Raw genomic sequence first — 24,432 nt, 5'->3', positions numbered from 1 at the left:
CTATTTGAAGAGTCACTGTCCTCTGATGCTGATGTTTTCAGAAACAGGATGACTTAGAAGTAAGGTTTTCTGCAGAAACGGCATGGGATTTAGTCTGTTTGCTGTTTATATTTAGCAGTTTTGTATGTAAGCATGGTCAGTCTTCCTTCCCTCTTCTCCCTACGACTTTCTCTGCTCTGTTCCTGTCTGCAGGAAGTCCTTTACCACTGGGTGACACTGTTTGATAGTTCTTAACATTTGCAACAATGAAGCCCTGACTCTTTGGACTTCTGATTTTTGAATCAAGGCTCAGTGTTCATATGAAATCCCATGTTTTAATGTAGTTAAATTTGATTCAGCCACATCTGCCCTCATGTTTAATTCTGTGCTCCAAACAGGCTGGTCTAGAACACTGATGCTGCACTGTAGCTGCAGGGAGTACAAACTGATCTGATTTGCTTTCTGATCTTAAAATGTCCTTAAAAACTGTGTCATTTCAGAATCTCCTATGGATCACTGCTGACCCATGTCTAAATAAATTGCTAGTTATCTTCTGGGATTAATCTAGTTGCAAACTGTGCTGTGGAGTGCATTTCCTAAGAGGCATAATTTCAGTGATCTCCTCCCGAAAGCCATGTTTATTGCGGTGTAGTAATTAACCTGTGCAGTGTATTGGTGAAAGCCAGATAGAGATTCAGTTGCCTTTGCTAGTCATGATTTATTCCTTTCCAATGAATGGTATCACATGAGGTTGAGGGGAGGGGGTTTGTGCATGACATGCTGCTGTTCTGCAGGAAGAAAGCAATATAGTTACTATGGGCCTTTTTGATGAGAGGTGTCCAAAACATTCCTTGCTATCAGAATGTCTTTCTGCATTCCCAACCCTTTCAAGGGATTTCAGCAATCACAAGGACCTGAGTAAAATAAACTTGGAGAAAACAAATTCTTTAATGAGCATGCAGGACTTCTGGGGAAGAGAAATGATGTAAGATGCATAGTTTACTTTATCTGCTCTTAGTGTTGGATTGGAACCATGGGGTTACAGTGAGCATAGAGAGGGTTTAGGGTAGATGATGGGCACTGTTTACAGTGTGGTGGTCTTCATCCTGTGTTTTTCAGTCTTTTCCACTGCCTGTATTAAACATTAGTTGGTCAGTAGTTTGTTGCAGGGAAAATCTATATCTGAGTTTTTCCTGTGTCTTATGGTAAATGAAGGTCTCTATCTCCTTCTATCCTCCCAGTGCTCTTCACATCCCGCCTTGCATGGAGACCTCCTGCTGCAGCAGGAGAGGAGAGGCACTTTTTCTCTCATCTTCTACCTCTGATTACACAGCTGCATTGATACCTCTTCAGCATTTTAACTGTGCAAGAGAAGAAAGAATGACAACTGTTCAGAGCTGGTGCTTTCAGCTGGTTTCAAAGCCAGTGGCAGAGAGGGAAATTTCTGTTGGATTAATAGAAATTTCTGTTCTCTTGGCCTGGTGATTTTAGTGGAAGGTGAGGCCATTCTTAAAACTGTTTGTGTCTTTCTGTATCTCTTTTCCAACACTAGAGACCAAAAGGAACTAGCCTTTCTGTCCTCACTGGCATTGCTCTTCAGCCCTCAGCTTCTGTGGGGACCTAGGCTCTTCCCTTAACACCCAAGACTTGACTGAACTTCAAAGCACAGGAACAGAGACTGCCTGGTGGTGTTTAAGTTGAATGAGAGCCATAAGCAGCTCTTTGCATATGAGAGAGCTGTAACAGTGTGAAGCATTGCCCCCGATCTTGCACACTGTCTCCCTTTAGGTGTTGGTGCCAATGCAAACATCTTTAAAATGATCCTCTGTCTTCTGGTGTCTCATCTAGTGGATTTTATCTGTGCTTTGTTGACATTAACACTCTCAGCAGTACTTACGGGAAGAAAATGAGCAGTTGGGATGGATTTCCTTGAGAGTTTGAGTGTTTTATTTCATTTTAATATCCTCTGAAGTGACAACAGGAACCTCCTCAGTAGCCAGAAAGCTCTCTGCTTCTTTCCATATCCTTGACATCACTGAGATTGCTTTGGGCTGCCCTGATCAAGTGCACAGCACTCTTATTCCTGAGAGAAGTCTAGGTGGTCTGTCAGTCATTGGGTAGCCATGCAACTGATGATACCCAGTATAAGGAAGGTGCTGTAAGTTAAGGTGTTCTCTCATAGGACAGACAGAAGTTTTTCAGTCTTGTTACTTCATTTTGTGTGCTGGGATCTGAAGATGACAAGAAGCAGCAAGATTTGCCTTGCAGAAGCTTGTGCTGGTTTTGGAGATGCTCTTTCTCTTGTACGTGTGTGAGCTGCGGCACACAGGCGTGAAATAACCTGCCTAAGATGAGAAGAGCAAGGCTAGAGCCATAAACAAAAGCCTGTTAAAGGCTTTAAAACTCGGATGATCTCCATTTTGTTTGAAGAATGGAAATGTAAGTAATCCGGTAACAGAATGATATTCAGTGAGTGATCCCTGTAGCACAGTAGGTACACAATTTTGAGACTGGTGAATCATAGACTCATGGGATGGTTTAGGTTGGAAGGGACCTTAAAGCTCCTCCAGTTCCAGTCCCCTGCCACGGACAGGGACACCTTCCACTAGAGCAGGTTGCTCTAAGGTGCAGACACTCTTCTGATCTAGGAGCAAAATTCTTGTAGCTGGGAAGTGGCAGCCTTGCTGAACAAAGTATGAGGGGCTGGGAGGAACTGCAGCCACCAGGACCTCTGTGGTCCTCCCCTCTTCCTCCACAGGCAGTCTGGATGGGTTTTGCCATGATTCAAAGCCCGTCATCCCTTTCAGCCACAAAAGGCTGTTTGAGTAAGAGCCAGACTCCTTGAACAGTGGCTTGAGCATCTTGGCTGGGAAAACTATTTTGTATTCAGTTTTCAGGAACGTTCACTTTGAATTAAAGGTGAGCTGTGGGAAGTTATTAATGATATCTATAATCAAGGATTAATCAAGTAAATCTCTAGTCAAGAGCCTCTTACTGCACTGAGAGCATGTGGATAGAACTGATAGCAGTGGTGAGCTTTCATGTGCAAACAGTGTGAAGATGGTGCCTGGAAGCACACTCTGCATTGAAGTGGCTCTTTCCTTTCCACCCGTGCTGATGTGAGGTGGTTCTGGTTGTGTAACATCTGAGCAGAGACACACTGAAGAGTTTTTATTCCAATACCTCTTGAAATCAGAAGGGGGAGAGTAAAGCTGTATTTCTTCTCAAGGAATGCCTTTGGGTTACTTGTAACACACCACAAGTGTGGTGTTTAAAGAGCTAAAAATATAAGTCTTAAAAACCAGTGTTTGATGCTTCACAGCACAGCTCAGAGCAGATGTTGAAGCATTTGTGAGAGTAAAATCTTCAGGAGGTGTCCAGTGTTTGAGCTAATGCTTCTGTGCAAAGTATCAGTTCAAGAATTTATTAGGGCAAAATGGAAATGAAGTGAGTTTGGCCTTAATGTAACTTCTGGGTCCTGGACTAGGCTATTATTTTGCTGTTCATTGGTATTTTTAGGCATTTATTTATGTGCCTTTTAAGGGACCTCAACTCTACCTCTGCTTTCACAGCTGGAAAGAATTGTGGGAATCATTTGAATGGTGAAAATGCCATATATATGTATAATAATCTAAATATATGGTCTCCCATAGGAATTTTTATATTCAGATTCCATATGCAGAGGGTGATTTCTGATATGAGGAGTACCAGAGAGAAAATAAGTGCAATTCCCTGCATGCCATATAAACACGAGGGGGTTTTTGGCATGAACTTCCCTTCTTGTGGAAGCTATGAAGCCCTGTTGTAGCAAAAGCTCTGGCAGCTGCTAAATCCTTAACCTGGTGTTGTTAAGATCTACTTTAGATCTGTTAAAAACACTTATGGCTGGTTGTAGCTCTTTGTACACGTGTTTCCAGTGTCATTACCGTTGAGGGACTTTGGCTGAAAAAAACCCTCTATAAATAGAATATAAATGAATAAAGCTGTAAGCAAACATGGCTGCTGGACACATTCCCCCACATGTAACCTGTGCTTCTGGCACACTGTGGTTCAGTTGTGTCTATTCCATATGATCAGCTTGCAGGATCTCTTCGTTCTTCCTGAATTTACCTACACTCCAAGAAAAATACATGGGAGAATCACAAGCGTTGATGTTGGATCTCCAAGACTTGAGGTACCAGTATGGTACTTCTTGATTGCTCTAAGAGCATTTTTGTGTCTGAAACCATTAACTAGGAGGATACTTGAAGTTATTTTTATATAGAGCATTTCCTTTGTCTAATGGGATAGTGAAATTGCTTTGCAGTGCTGTTTGAAGAGTTAAAAAGCCTCATACATGCAGGACCCACAGTTTATTGTTTCTCGATGGAAAACCATGTGTACATAAGAAGTGACAGACAAAGCGTGTGAGACCTACTTGGGTAGGACAAGGTAGGGTAGAGAAATGCTTTTGTGCTGCTTGTGCAGCAGCAGCTAATTCAGGAAATGCACTGGGGAAACACCTGCCAGATTAAACTTGAGCCAAGCTGAGCTCAAACATCTCTGAATCCAAATCTCTTTGTTTTGAAGCAAGGTAATGGGGAAACGCAGAGCTGGATTGTGCATTCTCAGTTGATCATATACCAGCAGATGTTTAAAAGGAGCCTCTCAAATGCTCTTAAGGTAGCATATTCCTGCTAAGTGATTATTTGGATTACTCATGTCCCACTACTGCACCTTCTCATGATGTGAATGCAGCTCCATGGGTTGTGACTTTGTGGTGATGAGCACTAGGGACTACTGGAATTCATATTTCTTTAATAGTTATCGCTTGAACATTGATTAAACTTCATTTAAGAGTGTTTACAGGGTTCTGTCATAAGGCTTGACTGTTTTATAGGTGTGAGCCTGAATCTCACAATGAAACTGGTGTTTTTCTGGCAGCTCCATTCCTGTCTACTGCTGGCTTGTTGCATCCTATGTACCTCAGTTTCCTTCTTACGTGAAACGTGCCTGTGCTTCTGTAAACGTTTACTTTGAAAGGGTGTGGGTAGAACTCACACCATTTAATCGTGTTGTTTGTTTATAACCTTGCACAGTGACTCTGCAGGACTGGGTCTGTGGCCTCTAGCCAGGCTGAGGTTTGCAAAGGGTGTGAGAGGAGTGAGTGAGTGGGAACTGAGTGCCCTGTTTGGCTGGCTTTGTTTGGAAATCCTAGCTGCAATCATTTGCAGCTTAATCACACATGGAAAGCATCGTGAGTTCCCAAGGGAGTTTTATTCATTCAAGTTGGCTGCTAGTTGAGTTCATGTTACATGAGGAAACCACGATTCCTGACCAATGTGTTGAATACGTGTTTTTAAAAGCAGAAACGGGGACAGAAGAAAGCAGAATAAATAGACTTCTTTTTCAGGTCTTGCCAAAAGGGAATCTACAGGCTTCAAAATCTTATATCAAACTGTCTGAGAAGTGATTGAATCAAATCATTTTTCAGGGGCTTATGTTAAAAGCACCCTACATTGTTTCTGACAGTGGTAGGGTAATTCTGCGGCTTTCAGCTCTGCCTAGAGCAAACAAGACTCATCTTGAAGCAGCAGTAGGTTATTTTCAGATTTACTTTAATGGAGAGCTGTCTGGTAAATGCCTTTTAGAAGATTCACAGCTCCGTCAATGCAACCGAACTCATAGAGTACAGAAAACCAAATATTTACAGAGCAGGTTTATTTTGGGTGGAGGCTGGATATGTAACATTGGAGTTGGTTTAGCTGTGATAAGCCTGATGTGAATGCTGAGGAAGTATGAATTGTGGCCTTATTTAAAGGAGGAAAGAATTGTAGCTTATTCATTGTCTGTGGGAAAGAGAATAGACTTCCACATGCTTTTTATTAATGGCATTGTGCTATGTGGTGTATTCTGTGGGTTGGGGTTTTGTTTTTAGCTTCTTACCAAGAAGACAGAGCCAAGCTCTTCACTGTGCTGAGTGGGAGGAAGGTGAAAGGCAATGGACCTGTGTTAAAACAAGGTTTTCATATGGGTGTAAAGATCAATTTCACCATGAAGAGAGTGAAGCAGGGTTGCCCACAGAGGCTGTGCAGCCTTGGAAGGCTTCAGCAACTTCTTCTGACCTCAGTTTCTCAATGATCCCTTGTATTTGGCACTTGTGGTGGTAGCTGGTTGTTTGACTGAATCAAGGACTCTGAAGGGGTGATGGGAGAAGTATCTTTATGGCATGAGCCATGTCAGTAAGAGGTTTATGCCATGTACAGCAATATGCTTACATAGTTTTGAACTGTGGGCAATTCTTACATTAGTTTCAGAGGTCTCTGGGAGAACTGGCACCCCACAGAGTGCAAAAATGCTACAGGAAAACTTGCCTTGAAAACCTAATGCAGAGCCCACCCCGCGAGCAGCACACATGGGTGTAAGCTGTTTCTCATCACATTTGCTCCATAGAATCCTGGTGTGGGAGAGGTAGCTGCAACAAAACCTAGTTCACATTATCCATTCAAACAAGGAAGCTGAAAGGGCTATGTCAGGTCCATGAGACACATTTAAGTCCAGTGGCTTCCCTGCATCCGCTGAAAACTTGGTCATGTAGTTTTGCTGCTTCATCTGTAAGTGCACACACAGCCGAAGCAGGGTAATGGTGGTTCAATATTCATGTGCTGAAGTGTCAGTGGAAATCTTTCCACTCTATCGAGTGGATTTTGAAGCAGACCTGAGCAACAATATGAGATTCCTCATGAAAAAAACAATAGGTTAGGGATTAAACTGAGACTGAATTTAGGGTTCACAGCCCATGGAGTGAGAGAGGGAGGGAAGGGCTCAAACAGTGGAGTATAAATTAAAGCACATACTCAGCTTTTGCTGGAAAATATGTGGCAAATTCCAGTGATTCTCTGTACCATACAGTGTGCAGCATTCAGCTGTTCTGCCAGTCAGGCTAATGGAGGTCTCTCGTCTTTTCTTTCATGTCCTATTGATTCATCTCAGTAAACCCACGTGCTGTGAGATTGGGTTTTTTGGAGGGGTCTGTTTGAGGGGCCAGTGTTTCATTAAACTGATAACTGCAGATTCGGCAGTTGTGCAGGTTTCCACAACAGCAAACAGAGGCAGAATTGCTCAGAATGTGCTTTGTTTTGGATGATGAGCCTTTTGTAACTGAGGCTTTGTCCTGGAAGGGAATATGAATGGTCATATGGAAAGTATTTGACAACTATACTTGTCAGCTGTTGATTAAAAGTGCTGTGATTTGATATATAGATACATTTGCTATAACAGGTTAGGAAAATGCCACATTTCCAGCTGATATAAATCATCAAGACTTCATTGCCTTCAGATCAATGGGTTTTCAGTGAAATATGGCCTTTGAAACAGCCTCACCCAACTTTTCCTCCTCTACCTTTCCACTCCAAACTCTGTCCCCTATCCCAGCAATTGTAGATGTGGTAATTTCCACATGGAAGCTTTTGCTCAGCACACTAAAGTTGAGGACTTATCCACAAGAAAGTGTTTTCCCCATAGCTGACATGGGACTGGTGGCAGAAAATGAGACTTTGTGTGGTTTTGGTACATACTCATAGTATTTAATACAGTCAGTATTTAAAATGTATTTAGGGTCTCAGGATTACTGATCTAAAAAATCCTTCATCTGAGTAAGCTTATTAAAGTTAATATGGTTTCTCACATACTTAACCTGAACTATTTGTCCAGTCCTTCATAAATCAGGGGGAATCTGTCTGCAAGTCAAGGGATGGAGGCTGTTGGAGATGATACTGGTGTGAAATTGCTGTCTATATGCTATGGATGCTTGCTCTGAGAGCCTTTACTTACTACAGACAAAATTAATCTAGGGAAAACATAACTGTTACCAGTGTAATATGCTGCTTTTATGTTTTAATGCATTATTAAAAGGCCATTCAGTGCAGATTTACTGGAGCTTTGCCCCTGTTTTACAGATACTGTGAACAAGGACACTGAACCCAAAGATCCATATCCCATTCCAAGAAAGATTATGGCTGAACCAGACTACATAGATGATGACAATCCTGAATTAATTAGACCTCAGAAATTAATTAATCCTGTGAAGTCATCTCGGAATCATCAGGATCTCCATAGAGAGCTGCTTATGAATCAGAAAAGGTAAGAATCTAAAAACCTGTTGTGCTACCTTCCAAACACACAGCTTGAGGTTTGGTTTCATCAAAATGACATTCTACCCAAAACCCAGCAGTTCTTGTTGATTCAGATCTTGTAGATGAAAAGACTGTGGTTCTTAACCATGGCATTTATTTCTGCTGCAATCTCAGTTGCTCTGCAAAAGCTTGTTGTAAAAGACCTCTCGTTCTGTTTTTGTGAATACTCACAAAGGGTCAGTTTCAAGGGGAAGCAGTCAAGTTCTCCCCTATCTCATTTCATATTGGTTACCTGGGCACTGTAATTTGTCTTGAATTCTTAACTTTGACAAAGTATTTGACAGCATTTTGCCATCACCAGCAGGATGATCAAATCTGTGGGTTTCACCATTCCCAGCACACTGAGTTCATGGGGCCGTTTTTAAATCAAAGAAATCCAGTATTTTGTTTCACATGAAGCTGTTCTCTGCTACTTGATCTTTCTTACAGTGCAGTATGACAGTCTGATGGCTGCTCCAGTGCTACACAAGTGTTTCTTTGTATGCTGTGCAAATGCTGTTGCTTCCATTCTGGGATAGGATGCCCAGCTGTTGCTATATATATTGCTTTTAAAGATGCGAATAACTGGAACTTGATTTCATCAACTTCATAGACACAAGCACTTGGCCCAGAGATAGCTGAAGTTCTCTTATTAAATCTCTTCAGCAATGCGGGACTCATTTAGAAAACATAATAAGAAAACAGCCACCAGACCACACAGTGGAGGAAAAGCCACCAAGCTTGTTGCTGCCCCTCCATTTAAACAGAAACTCACTATGATATAAACCAGAGATTTGGTGTGTAGAAGCCACCCAAAATGGGCTTTCCAAAGGCAAGGGTGTGGGGATCCACAAAACAGAAGGGGAAGAACAGTATTTCAGAGTGCATTTGCTAATCAAGTTGCTGGTGGCAGCCATTCAGGCTTTTTGAGACCCAAGACCTTGAGAAGGGAGAGGAGGAAGCTATTGCTATTGCTTTGGCTATGCCAGCACAACTGGATTTGTCTGTCTGGCAGGAAGAGGCACATTACAAAACTCCTTTCTGGCAGGGTAGGATTTTGACTGGAGAAAGGGGTCTTTTTACTCGTAATAGCAAAATCCTCACAAAAGCTAAGCTTAGATACTTAACTCTAAAAGAATTGCATACACAATACAGCATTTCTTTAGTGATGAAGTAGAAATGTTCTGCAGAATACCAACTGAATTGGAAGAAACTGGCCTAAATAGGTGTTTGTCCTATTTTTCATTAATGGGATTAAACATCAAAGTCAGTTCCTAGCACCAAGAAGTTTATAGTCATATAAAGAAAGATAATCGAAGTTTCCCAACTTATGATCTATTTCTAAAGGATGTGGAGGCTGCAATAAATTAAGGCTATTTTTTTTTCTTTCTAAGTTTATGAAAGCATAAACCACTTTTGAATAGTTATGGAGTTCTTTTCTTGTGGGAGAATATCCTATTATGCAGAAGAGTTGTGCAGACCTTAATACCCATCTTCTTTTATTGTGAGATTCTAATTAGCTGCAGCTGTTAATTTTAGATTCTTATTTACTGGTGCAGAAATGAAATATATTGAGGGTTTCCACCAGCAGAAAAACTGGTGTTTTTGTGAAGAGGGGGTTAGTCTTTGTTCTTCGTACCACTGTACTAGCTCTGATATGAGGCTTTCTGGTAATGTAGGCATTAGACTTATGGTCTGCTTTGTTACTGCAAACTGTCATGTTTATGGAGGACTTCGTGCTTTTATAGAAGTCTGCTTAACAAGCACCTTATTTTATTGTGAAGACTGTGTAGGCACCAGCAGCTTCACTTTTTGACCAACTGGCTCTAACCAGCCATTTCTGGATCTTAGAAACAGAATCAGCCAGGTTGGAAAAGACCTTTAAGATCACCAAGTCCAACCTTTACCCCAGCACTGCCAAGGCCACCACTAACCCTGAGGGCCTCATCTACATGGTTTATGAACACTTCCAGGGATGCTGACTCCACAACTGCCCTGGGCAGCCTGTTCTAATGCCTGACAGTCCTTGCAGTGAAGACATTTTTCCTCATATCCAGTCTAAATCTCCCCTGGCAGAGCTTGAGGCCACTTCCTCTTGTCCTGTCACCTATGAGAAAAGACTGGCCACCTCCTCACTCCATCCTCCTTTCAGGTACCTGTAGAGAGATATCTTAGAAGATATTAGCCAGTGCTGGTCTGATCATTCTCACTGCCTGCTGTGAGCAGTTGAACTGCTGTAGTTATTTACTTGCAGAAATAGTAGTTTTTTGGGGCAAAGATCCAGGCAATGGTGCCTCAAGGCACTGGTCACTTACCTTAAGATGGTTTTACTTAGTAGGAGTCAGCCTCCGCTCTGCAGAGTATTGGCCCTGTCCCTTCCAGAGGTTTTAACCCTACGAGCTCTAACTTGTGGTCTAGCACACATTGCTTACTCTATAGCAAAGCTTTAGGACTACTTATTTAACCAGAGCAGTCACTAGGAGGTATTACAAGACTCCCAGTTAATCCAGTAGCCACCTATTTCTTGCTTTTCCTTTTTACATATGGTTGACATTACAGATCTGACTACCAACCCCGCTTGATTAGACTGAGAGGTTGTATTTACTTCTGTGGGTCCTCTTCATTATAGCTACAACACATCTAAATCAGCCCTGTGCCTCTGGTTTGTTATGTTGCAACCTTACTGAATAAAAGCAGGAACGAGTAATGTTACTTAGCAGCTTGCCTCTGGTTTGTGGCTGCCTTGAATTGCTAATTGCCAACATGGAAGTTTCCACCAATTCAGCTCTCACTGATCCAGTAGTAGTAGTAGTAGTAATACAAAAATCACTCCAGCTTTTCTCTGCCTGACTTAAGTTTTATGTGTTAAAATGTAATTAAAATAGCATGAAACATTAAATGTGAGCGCGATCTCGCAGCTTCTGTTGTTTTTAGGCCACGAGATCTATTATGAGAAAAAGGGAACAGCATTTGGTGTTGCTAAATATTTGATTTTGCTGTCAGGGTATGTACAGGGCTACATGTGTTGAATAATATATGGAGTCATTCATAGATGTCACTGTAAAATGGCATTTTTATGTATTATTGGACATGTTGTCAAATATTCGTATTATGGAATAATCAGGCAACCACAGATACACAGCACATAGGGGAGGGTAAAAGCAGCTTTCTGAAGAATTGAGAATCTCTTAAAGTTGAAATAAGAAATGGTTGACGTTAAACTTAATGCTGGATGTTTTTCTGTAAAAGTCTTCACGGGAAACAAAACAATAAGGAAGGCACATTTGGGATCTTTCTGCTCTGACTTAAGTGACACTGATACTTGAATAACAGGGAGAGCTTTGAATCTTCTCATAACAAATTTTGAGGTCATGATAGCATAACGGAGAGAAAAGAACTGGCTGAAGTCACAAAAAGAAGTAGGAGTGAGTGTGTATCGTCGTGTGTGCCTGAATAAGTAAAGTCATGCATCTTCCCAGAGAGTAAGCTTTCTCATTTTAGAGTAGTTGGCTCGGGAAGCAGTTTGTGCTGAGTGGACTTGAAACATTCGCTTGATGTAGTACCTACAGCCTTGTAAGAGGGAGAATCCTCAGCCTTTGGTCTCCAAGGTGACTGCAACCTTTTTCTTCTGGATTTGTGTTGTCTTTAGCCTCTTTTGAGTGTAGCCTGGCAGCTCTCCCTGGAAATACCTTCACAAACAGGCATGGGTAAAGCTCTCACACTTTCAAGCAAGGGCAGAATCCAGGATTTCCAGGGCAGTGAGACAAAATCCAGAGGGACACCACTTCCATGCAAACTTCTCTGGGCATAATACCCTACATAGGATTGTAAATACAGTCTCTCCAAGTTATCAGCCAGCAAGAGAACTCTTTTTGTTCAAAACTGGTTTCTAGCTCTGCTGGTCTTGATTTGTGATGGGATTTTTAATCCATTCTTCCAAAATTGAGGGAATAGAGGGAAGACTAAAGATGAAAGTCAAAATAGTGAATTATGCAGGAGAAACGCTAGCATGCATATTAAAGGAAAATACCCTCAGGAATAATATGGCTTAAATTCTAGCTTAAGGGGTTGTAGAAACCAGGCAAATGTCTGTATGTTTTTTTTCATTATTAATATTCCAATATATCTAAATAGGCAACTACTAGACTTTATAAAACCTACCTACGTGATCCTATGTGAATTTCTGCTAATTAAACTTGATCTCTTTCTCCCCTGTTTCCCTACCACCATCATTTCCTCCATTTAATTTGCAGGGGTCTTGCACCTCAAAACAAACCAGAGCTACAGAAGGTGATGGAGAAAAGGAAACGAGATCAAGTTATTAAACAACAAAAAGAAGAGGAAGCACAAAAGAAGAAATCGGACTTGGAAATAGAGCTACTGAAACGGCAGCAGAAACTGGAACAGGTAAGATCGACAGTAACATTACTTCATCTACATCTGAGCTACTCACTTTGAGGCTTTCCTTTGTAGACAGGAAAGAAGCAGCATCCAATTTTTGCCGCATTACCTCTGATCAGTATGTCTTATTGATAGATACCAATAGATGTCAGATATCTTCATAGGATGAGTCAAATCACACTCTGTAATTACCTGTTTGTTATTACTTACTGTATAGGATTTGCATATAGTGTCTGCCTTTGGTCAAATGAATCCTGCAGCGGGAATGTGTGTGGAGGACTGACCTTATTTGACCACTGTGATGAACTAGTCAACTTTCTTAGACTCACTATTAAGAGATGATCCACTAAGAATGGCTGTTAGACCGTAGTGTATCAAAACTGGTGGATGCTTAAAGAGTTAAATCAATCGATTCTTTCTCCTGGGTTACATAAGAAACTAGATGACTTTCAAAGATCTTTTGTAGCCTTAAAATGTGTGAGCCCATTGCACTTTTCTAATGAAGGGGAAGATACTCAGACCCTGGGTAAGGAGATGATGTGGAGTAGGAGTTCATTGTGGTGAAGCTTACTGCTAGGCACTCGGACAGGCAAGCGTGTCTGTGCCTCTCAAGGCACTTCCCGTACCTACAAGGAAATACCTCTACAGTAGAACAAGCACCTCATTAGAGAAGTCACTGTACTGGTGCATTGTGTTTGGTTTTAAATAAATTAACGCTTTAAAACAGTATCTCCTGTTCTTGTTAATGGAAATCAATTAATTGTGGTTTTTAAGTGTGCCATCCTGCCACTTTTCCTTGCTGCTCTTAAGGGCCCAGCTTCAAATGGTTCAGCCAGTGGGAAGATTTGATTTGAAACTGAGCCATCCAAGAACATATGTAGAGTAGAAAACTCTTTTAGAAGAGGAAAAGCCTGCCCATTCCAAACAGTGTTGTGACTCTTTAAACAAGATAGAAAGGGCATTAATTGACAACGCAACTCATGGAGGAATGTTGCCATGATTTATTGCAACAAGGCATTTCCCTTTCCAGTGAGTCAGAGACAAAGGAAAGATTATTTAGGTGAGCTGTATGTGGTCCCCATTAATCAGGGAGACCTTGGTCTGTCAAAAAGGAAAAACCTCTTTGAGGAGCTTTTGTTAGTTTTCTAAAGGGTTGTTTCTTCCTTTCTGCCAACTTATCTGCCTTCACTGAGGATTGCTAAGCAATCTGTGTTCTGTGTGATGTGTAAGCCCTGTTCTGTGTGGGCACTGCACACAATAATACAGTAATATTGGCCCAAGGGTAATTACTTACATGGTAATTTTGAGTGTCTGCATAGGAGCTCCAGCTGGGTTTAAAATGTCAGCGAATGGGCTCTCAAAAATGAACAACTAAGGGCCAAGGAGGATTTTTGTGTTTTACTATTGCTTTGTGTGATAGACAAAACAGATACAGCAAAAGTTCAATACAGAAATCCATACCTAGACACTCAGAAATAAATCCTGCAAGTGTGCTCAGTAGTAGCTGTTGGCATGTGTTCTCCAACAAGGCACATTAGTCCTTGTCCTGTTGAAAAAGCCAGAGATGGGAATTATCGTTGTTTCTTTCATGAAGATATCCAGGAATATCTTCAAAAATGGTTCCTCTTGGTTTTGGACTTGGCTTGCAGAGTCTGTTGACATCTGGAATGAGCTAAAGCCAAGGATTTAAAAAATTCTATGGTTTATGAGGGCAGATACTCCTAAAGAAATGCAACTTTATCTTTTCCATGAGAGGAAGAAAGGAAGCAGTTTAGAGTTTTGTGTGGCCAGTTCTTGAAGCCTTTAGATTTTTTGTCTTGTATTTCCATGATCTATTTTATATACTTTTGTTTTTCACATGTGCTTCTCTTTTAAGCTGGAACTGGAGCAACAGAAGATGCAGGAAGAGCAGGAAAACACACCTGAATTTGTCAAAGTCAAGGGCAACTTGAGGAGGACGGTCCAGGAAGCAACAGAAGCACCAGACTCCTAGAGCCGGCACCTGCTAAGACTTCCAGCTTTCCTGCAGAGAGAGGCTTTTGCAAGTTGTCTCAGCTTTGCCACTCAAGAGGGAAAACAACAGCATCCATCTGATACCTGAAGATATTTAATTCCTGGGATATGTGGATTAAACAGACAGCACCGTAAACAGATTGACTTGCCAAATGCAGTCCTGAGATCAATGGACAAGGAGCCTGTTTGTCAGTTCAAGTGTCACGGACCAGTCTGATGTGCCTACTCAGAGATTTCAACCAGGGATACTAGAGAAACTCCTTCAGTGTTGCACTGCTTTATCTTTTGTGATCCTAGTTTAGTGGAGATACACAGATTATATTTTGCTTTAAAGCAGAACAAGAATCTTCCTGTGGTATCTTATGAAGCTTTGCTGTGCAGGTAGAGTTGCTCCATCTAGACCTACAGCCTGTGTATATCCTAGAAGAATATGCATTTAGCTGGAATTTCTATCAGATCTGGGGGATATGAGGTATGTTGATCACTGATGCCCATCCCCACTAGGATAGGCAGGTGTGGGCAGGATAAGAATGCTTAAAATTCACCAGCAGTGGAAAATTAAGCAGCCTTAAAGCCCATTTCTCCCTGTTCAGATTGTAGAATTTGGGCTATGAAAGAGCAGAAACCCTCTCACCAGGGAAAACCCAGAGGCTGATTTATCTGTCTCCAAGCTTACACCGCTGTGTACAGGCCTGTACAGTGCTACCTGTGAATTTACCTCTCAATGCAAAAGAACCCGTCTTCTACTTTCTGTGTTTTGAAATGCTACCTACTTAGCTGTTGTGGCCTTTCTCCTCCAGGGACATGCTGATCTGAGGACAGTGTTAACACGTTACTTGGTAGTGTTTAAACTCATTTGCTGGAACTGAAATCAGGACCCTGATTTGCCATAGAATCATAGAATAGTTATCAGTTCCTGCTCTTTGCTTGCAGGAACTTGTTGCAGTTCCTGCAACAGAGCAGTGTTTAAGCCACACCAGACTGATAATTGGAATCTACTGAGATGGATTTCTTTTTCCTAAAGTGAGGCAGAAAATGTAATTCATTTTATCCCAGCCTTTCTTTAGCCTCAAGAAAGAAGGGAAGTGTGTTTACCACTGAGTCTTTGGGTCCAATTCTGTCACTTTCTGCCCCTGTGACTTGCCATTAAGTTAAATATTGCTCAGCTTGCACAGGGATGGCAGAATCTGATCCTTCATGCTTATGACTACTAGTTATCCAGGAAAGCCTGGGATGAGAAGGGGGGAAGAGATCACTCATGTAGGATTATAGAATTGATTTCTTACCTGGTGTGAATGGGTGCAGATATCTTATCTTCAGAATCTGAGGGGAGAAATCCTCATCTTCCTTGGTTGGCACAGTTGTAGCTCTCACTGAAGCCGTGTTCAGCCCTGTCACCGGAGGATCTAATCCTAGCCTTTGCCTTAGGATGCTAAACAAAATAATTTCTGCTTTGTAATTACATTGGCTATAACTGTTTGAGAACACATTTTGTTGATATCAAGAGCGGCATGTTTATATTGTAAAGGTGGTGGGGGAGGGTTTGTTGTTTTTTTTCTAGTTCCTTTTCCCTTTTCTGTAAGCATTGGATGATTTAAATCCAATTTCAGCATAACACTTGGGACAAAATGCTCACAATTAGAAGTGGTTTCTAGGTATGGACTTCCATTTGTCAAGATCCAGGTGTTTTTAATGAGGACAGAATCAGATTGAGAGTAAATTGAATTGTGATAAGTGGATTGCCATTGATTTAGACTTGCAGCATGACTCATATCTAGAAGATTAAATCTGGTCTACCAGACTGTTCAGATTATGAACATACAGCAAGGGCCAAACACAAGACTCTTCCTTGTATTTTCTCTACAAAGGAACACCCTGAGTGCTGCAGGTTCTTTCACTCTCTTTTCCTTTCTTCTGGAAGGAGAAGATTTTCCTTTCTGGCAGCACAAACACTTGCACTGATTGAGTTTGTTTTATGTTGGTGAGACAGCACTATGCACAAGCCTTCCATGCCACATTCATGTGTTATCTTAGCTGCTCCCAGCCTACCAAACTTCATGCCTCTTGCTTTCGACTCCACAATTAACCTTCTGCTCAGTATGGAAATGTCTAGAAGTTGATGAGGAAACCCTCCTTTGGCTTGAGCAGACCATTTCTCAGCCATTTCCCCTTGGTGAACATGGTAACTCTTCCACAAATGCACAGTGAAATGAAGCTGGACTAATCCCAATGGCACCGGAGTCAGTGTGGGATGAGGACCTCTTCTTGGCTTTGGGGAGTGTGTTGGATTGGACCCTTCAAAGCTGAAGCCATTCTGCTTTCTCTCCATGTTAGCTTGTGATTCAGGGTAGAGTTTCTCTTTCTGAAACACAGGAGGCCAGACAACTCCCTTGTACATACAGCGTGCAGTAGTTTTTTGTTTTCAGTTGGAATTAATTCTTTGTGTGAACAGAACATCAATGTGTGTGTTAGAACATCTTTGAATCCTGCTGACCCTTTAGTCTAGGAATCCCAGCCACCTTCATGTTGATTCGACAGGCAAAAGCTTGTCTTTAAAGTCAGGATTGGGCTAGAATGGGCAACCCTGCAATGGGTGGTCAGCTAGTCACACCACAAGTGTCCTGTGCGGCTGCTCAAGTGAGAAACTGCTTGTCAGTGAGCGTAAGCAACTCTTGATCTGCCCTTTAGCCATATGGGGTTTGAAGCAATCTGGCAAATAATTCAGTGATTTGAAAATGGCTTACTTACCAATTTGTACTTTTTTTAAACTCTTGGTTTTGATAGTATAGTAGTAAATTTTATAGCATTTTTTCTGTCTTTAACCTTCTGTTAATATCTGCACTTGTTTGAGTGTACATATATAAATATATATAAATATAAAAAGGGAGCCTTAATGGATTTGTTTTCATAATTTAATATTTTTTGTATTTGCTCTTGTATAATTGTTTTTAACTAAAGGTATGACGAGAATGAGGGTGGAATACTTAGAACCGAAGTTATGCTTAATAAAATCTACTACATGCTTGGCGTACCTGGTGGTGTCTGTTGTGTCCTGCTGCAAACAGAGCCTTGAGCACTGCACTGAGATAACCCAGGTTATTTAAAGTTCTGCAATATAGGCGGGGAAAACAAGATCACGATGACTTTTGGCTCCTTAAAGCTGCATCCATGTGTGCGTATGAAGAATTATTGGCAGATTAGTTGGCAGAAGCAGCTTGTTGTGTCTCTCAGTCTTATCTTTTGACTATTTTTGATGCAGAAAGCTGCTCAGCTAGCACAAAGTGAGGCAGAGCATGAAGGGAAACTTCTGATGGAATCAAATAACAGGAAATCATTCCCTATCCTGCTAACTTCATCAGAATGCGTAGAATTCCACCTTGGAATTGTTCGCATTGAAAAAGCTCCATCCTAAAAGGATGAAACTGGTTGTGGGTTCAGTCCTGCAAAGGCTTTTTTAATTTCGCTGACACTCAAGCCTGTTGTTCTGATAGGAAAAACCTGAATCAGTAAAAGAAAGTGCATGTGCAAGTGGTTAGAGGCAGATTGCTCATTGCAAAGACCAAAATCCTGTGTCAACAGCAGAGAAAATGAGGAGGAGGAGGAACAGGCTAGGAGAGGTGTGTGTTTTGTGTTCTCCACAGAGATCCTCAGCTCTAACTAGTGAGCTCTGGTCAGCCAGGGTCAGGTGATGACGGAGGGATGTGGGGTGAGACAAAGTCAGGAGGAGGGAGAGAACACCAAATTCAGAACAGATGTCAGGAAACGCTTTTTTCCTTCAGAAAATTCCCAGCATGTGGAATGGGTCCTGGCAGTGCTGCGGATGCAACAGTGCTGGACCCACTCCAGGAGCTGTCAAACATGGGGGAGGTAAAAAAAAGCACAAGAGCTAATGAGGGGTGGGTTTCTGAGGCCTGTTGGAGCCATTGCCCTGCACTCTCCTACCTCAAGCACATCCAAGTGTGTTTTGAATTATCCTTTGATATTTCACTCCAGAAAGCAAGCAGTGAGGGCATGTGATCTGCTTTTGTAGCATGTCCAGCGGAAAACATGATCTCCATTTTGCATATTGCATTGAGCTAATGTGTTTTGTCACGTGGCTTTGCAGGGGCTGGTCTGCTGGGGGCTTTGCTTGTGCTTCTGTGGCTGTATGCACATGGGTTGTGTCATGCCATAGCTATGTGGGAAGAAATAACTTGAGGTCCCTTAGATGCTGTTACAGGGTCCATGGATAGCATTCCTAACCTAAAATGAGGAGCATGGCATCCTGATGGCACTTGTGGTAACCAGTTGCACTTAAGAAAACAACGGAGCAAGACAGCTTGAGATAGAACAGTTTCAGTGTGGTTTCCACAGGTCAAAACTGATGTCTTTGGGGTGAAGAACAGGAAGGCAAGTTGGGTTCTCAAGGCATTGGAATAAGAAGAGCATGAACACTTAATGAGATCTGGAGGATGTTTTACTTGAAATCTTTAATCTGTGAGAGTGAAGGTTTGTGATGCCTTTGTAACTGTTAAGGATGACCCTCCTCGATGGATGTGGTGGAGACCAGGGCCAGAGGAAGTATTTGAGGGTGGTAATAGAGCATAGACATCCTGCATCCTGACTCCCATTCCAGTGCTTGTCTTCAACAGCTCATCCTTTGGCATCGCTTTAGACCTAAGTAAAGGCTGCACTGGGTCCACTGCCTGTATTGCCTCTCTGAGGTTAGATGGGAACTGCTTCTGTTTTTCTTTGGGTACTCAGGGGTCCATTTTGCTGAACCTCAGATGTGTTTGAGCTAATCTGCTTTTCACTGGATCAGTGCAGACAAACCAGCCCTGGGGAGCACAGTTCCCTTCCTTCCTTGGATTCCGAAGAAGCCTGCAATGCCTGACTTGGAGGGAATGGGAGGTGGGTCTCTGCAGTGGTGATGAGGGAAGGAAAACATAAAGCACCTGAGAGGTGGCACCAAGAGCCAGAGTCACCCACTATAGCTCTAATACTTAATTATCTGAGTAATCAGTTTTGGGGTTAACTCCCATTATGTACCCAATCTTTCTGGTGGATGGCATGAGCAATTTAACACAGATTGAGGCTGGCAGTGGGAAACTGCAGCCTGATTAGATAGGAAGCAGAAACATGCTTCTTTCCCTCTCTTCATCTGCTCAGGAACACATCTTTCATAATGCAGTTGAAATGCCAAGTCTGCTTCATTGTGCTCAGAAATTAAAGAGCACCCAGCAAGCCTAAGCCCTCAGCAAGGTTTATTGGACGTGGTATCACTCGGTATAGAAAGGCAAAGGGAGCTGGATCCCACCAGTTCTAGAGCAAGCCAGCCCATCTGAAAGGGGTTATGTCCAACAGGATACCTGCCTTTGAAATTCCTTTGGGAAATTAAGCCTGAAACGTTCTCCCATGAAAAGCTGATCAGGGATTTGCTTTCATCAGTAGCAGCAGGAAACAAGTGAAGCCCTTTAAACTGATGCTATCAAACCTGGAAGGCCCTTTGTCACTTCAGTCCTGGGCCATGAGGAGGATGCACAGTTTCAGCCCACGTCTTCATCCAGTTTTATTTCTGTGCTAATCTTTGGGTGAATTCTCCTCCGTACAATTCCAAAGTGCAGAGCTCAGCAAAAAAAGTGGCTTTTGGAAATTTGCTAAGCATTATTGGCCTTATCCTTCACAATGGATGCTTTGTTAGGGAATCTTTCCTCTCATTTCTAATAGAAATAAAATCAACTCATCAAAACAAGCAGGAAATTCTTTTTGAAGCACAGATCTTGATGTTTTTTTGTCATTTTCTTATTGCTTCTGTTTTTTGCAGCAAGAACTCTATTCCCTGCCTGTTAGGAAATCGAGCTGATAACCAGACTGGTGGTGAACTGCAAGCTACTCCCAGCTTTAAAAGGCTCCTCTGTGGGCAGACCTACTTGATTCTGAGGCTGAAGAGCAGGAGTTGCTGTCTGGGGAGGGAAAAGGAGGAGCTAACAAGGAGGAATAGACAGTGGGAAAACAAGTCCCTGACTGATGAAGATTTCCACCTCATACTCAAGGTTAGACAGCAAGTGTGAGGATGATGCTCAGCCTGTGTTTTCTGTGTTCACATCTAATGCACCGTGTGTCTTTCCCCCTCTCCCTCAAGCCTCATTGTGCTTTTGATTCCTTTCACTCCAAGCTCTTGGTGCCTATTCAGGTCTCCCTGGCCTTGGGTTGTGTCCAAGGGTTGGATTGTAATGAAAAGCATTTAATTAGTGAGAAATCCTTAGGATGGGTCTTTAAAATGGGTGTTTGAGGCTGATGGCAGGGAAGGGAAATCCAGCCTGAAGCCTCAGCTTCTGGGGAGTGGAAATGAGGAATGCTGTGTATGTAGGAGGAAGGAGGAGGTAGGAATCAACATTCAGAGTGGATGTCTGCATAGAATAAACAAGGAACCTGTAGAGTTGTCTTGAGGTTTTATCTCAGAGCCCCAGTTGAAATAAGGGGCATGATGATAAAAGCCGGATGGGGATGGGAGTTGTGTGACTATCAAGAAGCCTAAAACACATAGAGACAATCCCTGGGCAAAGCCAAATAGTCCATCTTAAAGGGACAAACTCCTGTTTGATGATTTACCATTATCCAGGTTATCCACCCAATTCCCGGGGCTTCCCGCCTGGAACCCGCACCCGCTGCTGCCATCTCCTGGGCAAAGCGCGACTACTGGAGCAGCCGACCCTGCGGGATGGCTCTGGGAAAGGCTCTCCAGCGCTGTCCTCTGAAAACGCGGCTGTGCTGAGCCCTTGGCGCTGGCTGTGCTGTGATCCGGGTGAACGCGAGGTTATGCAGTGGTTTTTGTCATGTCAATGTCATTAACAGTTCTGCTGTGCTGAGGCATCATCCTGAAAAGCCTGGAGTGTCTTCCAGGGTCTCAGTAGCTCAGTAGCTGGATTCACAAAGGGGTTTTTGGTGTTTTCAGTCTCGTTCACCGTGGGGGAGCAGGGGGGTCTGGGGTGGCTTTTCAGGAGTCTACAAGCCGTTTTGCACTGGCAGATCACTGCAGAGATCCAAGGCCCACATGTACCAGGGTTATGGCTGGGACAGCCTTTCCCAACTGGTCCTTCCCTCTGAGCAGCAACAGCAGCCACTGTTGTACTGTGGGGTTGTTGCAGAGGATTCCTTGTGCTTGCCCCCCTTTGCTCCCTTCCCACTGGCTACACCATCATCAGTGTTTGTCCTGCTGCCATTGGGGAGTGTTGCTGTGCCCTTCTGTTCACAGAAGGAGGGTGACCCCAACCCTTGCTCTCCCCCAGGGAAGGGATGTGATGGGACACCACCTGAACAAAGGTGAGGAGAATCCCCCATTCCCACATATCCTGCCCATCCCTCTGCAGTTTCCATCCTGCTCCAGCCCTCTGACTTCTCCCTTTCTTCACTCATTCAAACTCCCTCCTTTGCTTTCTAAACTGCTCCTCTTCCCCATCCCCGCTCCATCCTCTGGCTGACAGCAGCCTCCTCCGGTTGCTATAACAACGAGCAGCAGCCCGGCCAAATCAGGCAGCCCCCGCCACACTTCCCTGCCTGCATCCAAGCCACCTCCCGACGTGCGAATACGCTCGCTTCCTCCTCGAGTCTTCACCATCTGCCTACAAGGGATTGCTCCGGTCGGGGCGGCTGCCGGCCCTCTGCAACCCCCATGTGCCTCTTTCCCCCTCCGTGCTTGCTTTGCAGCCCCCCGGCCACATCCATATGCAACATGGACCACATTTACTGTCCCCCACACCCCCGAGTTAAGCACTGCTGTTGGTCCGTAAACCCCATGCAGATTTAATTATGAATGCGTGAAAATGGGAGGATTTGTTGAAATATATTATGAAATATAATGAAAGAGGTGTGTTCAGGCAGTAACCTGGTCTGAAAGGCATGTCCTGCACAAAAGTACAGGAAAATGATATATTTTAAAGCAGAGTCACTGTGTATTCTTGCCCTATGGTCTGAGCTTCAAGTTCAGCACATGGAGCATTTGCTGGTGCTGGGTAAAGCCTCTCTGTTGCTGCAAGCTGGATGTAGATGCTGTGGGCAGAGTTTGCTGTGCCTCCCACCCTTGAGTTCCCGAGGGCCCTGTTAAACCCAGGTGTCCGTGGTGCCTTTCCCCCTGGATTGTGAGCTCCATTTGAAAGTCCTTTCTCCAAGACTTTCTGGGGCTGACAGCAGCAGACTGGAAGATGCAGGCTGGAAATGGCCAGCTACCCTCTGGCAAAGAAAGTGTGGTGCCAAGTTCCTTGTCCCTGCTGAAATCCAGCTGTGCTGCCTCTTCCTTGGGAAGGCTGCTGTCCTCAGAGATTATCATGAGGCATTCTGACCACTGTGCTGTAGAGGACTTAAGACAGCCTCTAGGTGAGTGCCAGACTGGTGGGGCATCAGGAAATATCCCTTGAATCCTATGTTCAGTTCTGGCCCCTCACTGCAAGAGAGACATTGAGGTGCTGGAGCGGGGCCAGAGAAGGGCAACGGAGCTGGTGCAGGGCCTGGAGCACAGTGTGATGGGGAACGGCTGAGGGACCTCGGGGGTTCAGTCTGGAGAAGAGAAGGCTCAGGGGGGACCTCATCGCTCCCTACAACTGCCTGACAGGAGGATGGAGCCAGGAGGGGGCTGGGCTCTGCTCCCAAGGAGCAAGGGATGGGACAAGAGGAAACGGCCTCAAGCTGCACCAGGGCAGGTTTAGACTGGATATTGGGAACAATTTCTTCCCTATAAGGGTTGTCAAACACTGGAAGAGGCTACCCACGGCAGTCCTAGAGTCACCATCCCTGGAGGTATTTAAAAGACATGTAGATGTGGTGCTCAGGACATGGTTTAGTGGTGGCCTTGGCACTCCTGGGGTAATGGTTGGACTTAGTGGTCTTAAAGGTCTTTTCCAGCCTAAACAATTCTATGATTCTGTGTCTTCTGCCATCTCATCACCTCGGGTTATCAAAGTGCTCCAGCTGTCACTTTACCTGTAGTGTTTTCCACGCCAGGCTGTAGGTCAGGGGAAACCTGTGGGTTTCCAAAACCAAACATTAAATCATGTGCTTTCCTCTGCTGTGCTAGCGAGCCTCAGGACCTTCTCTCCTCCAGCACTGTGGTTGTACAACAAGGTGCCTGGGCACGGCCAAAGAGACCTGCTGAGAGTCAGTTCCCCTAAAGCACTCTTGTGTGTTGTAAATTCTCCAGCCCCTTGACACGTATCGCATCCTCAACAACTGAAGTGAAATCACTTCAAACCCAGCAAGCTGAAATGCAGTGATTTCTGCTCCCTGTACCCATGAGCTGGTTCTACATTCTTGCCTGCAGCTGGAACTACGTATCAGCTACTGATATTTTGGTGGTTTTTGTGGCTTCAACCACAATATAAATTGACTTCTTTCTATATGGAGTTTTGGATTAAAGAGCGGTTCTTTCACCTTGGATTTCTGGTTTCAAGAGCTCCCTTATTGCAAAGTTATTCATCTCTTTTAGAATCATAGAATGGTTTGGGTTGGAAAGGACCTTAAGATCATCCAGTTCCAACCCCCCTGCCATGGGCAGGGACACCTCACACTAGACCATGTTACCCAAGGCTCTGTCCAACCTGGCCTTCAACACCGCCAGGGATGGATCATTCACAGCTTCCTTGGGCAACCCATTCCAGTGCCTCGCCACCCTAACAGGAAAGAATTTCTTCCTTATATCCAGTCTAAACTTTCCCTGTTTAAGTTTTAACCCGTTACACCTTGTTCTAACACTACAGTCCCTCATGAAGAGTCCATCCCCAGCATCCTTATAGGTCCCCTTCAGATACTGGAAGGCTGCTATGAGGTCTCCACGCAGCCTTCTCTTCTCCAGGCTGAACAGCCGCAACTTTCTCAGCCGATCTTCATATGGGAGGTGCTCCAGTCCCCTGATCAT

General features: G+C 43.5%; 2 protein-coding genes across 5 annotated transcripts in view; one reads left to right on the top strand and one right to left on the bottom strand.

The window, feature by feature from the left end:
• Positions 1–6,585, bottom strand: part of HSPA14 (heat shock protein family A (Hsp70) member 14) — a 156,254-nt gene extending 149,669 nt beyond the window's left edge. For both annotated transcript variants that reach the window (XM_061368154.1, XM_061368156.1), the window contains exon 1: positions 6,582–6,585. The gene's annotated coding sequence lies outside the window, so the exon portion shown is untranslated. The remainder of the gene's footprint in view (positions 1–6,581) is intronic.
• The window catches only part of FAM107B (family with sequence similarity 107 member B), a 60,538-nt gene extending 42,961 nt beyond the window's left edge, over positions 1–17,577 (top strand). For all 3 annotated transcript variants that reach the window (XM_061368173.1, XM_061368171.1, XM_061368172.1), the window contains exons 2-4: positions 7,917–8,100; positions 12,386–12,539; positions 14,410–17,577. In XM_061368173.1, coding sequence (XP_061224157.1) covers positions 7,973–8,100; positions 12,386–12,539; positions 14,410–14,526 — 399 coding nt within the window. In that variant the 5' untranslated portion in view covers positions 7,917–7,972 and the 3' untranslated portion in view covers positions 14,527–17,577. The remainder of the gene's footprint in view (positions 1–7,916; positions 8,101–12,385; positions 12,540–14,409) is intronic.
• The last annotated feature ends 6,855 nt before the right edge of the window (positions 17,578–24,432 follow it).

The sequence above is a fragment of the Neopsephotus bourkii genome, unplaced genomic scaffold, assembly GCF_033783945.1.
Source record: "Neopsephotus bourkii isolate Nb327-2 ecotype Australia unplaced genomic scaffold, CSIRO-AGI_Nbou_v1 NB_1423, whole genome shotgun sequence".
Lineage (NCBI taxonomy): Eukaryota > Metazoa > Chordata > Aves > Psittaciformes > Psittacidae > Neopsephotus > Neopsephotus bourkii.
The sequence above is the reverse complement of the archived record's forward strand: the minus strand, read 5'-3'. Positions and strand labels throughout refer to the sequence as shown.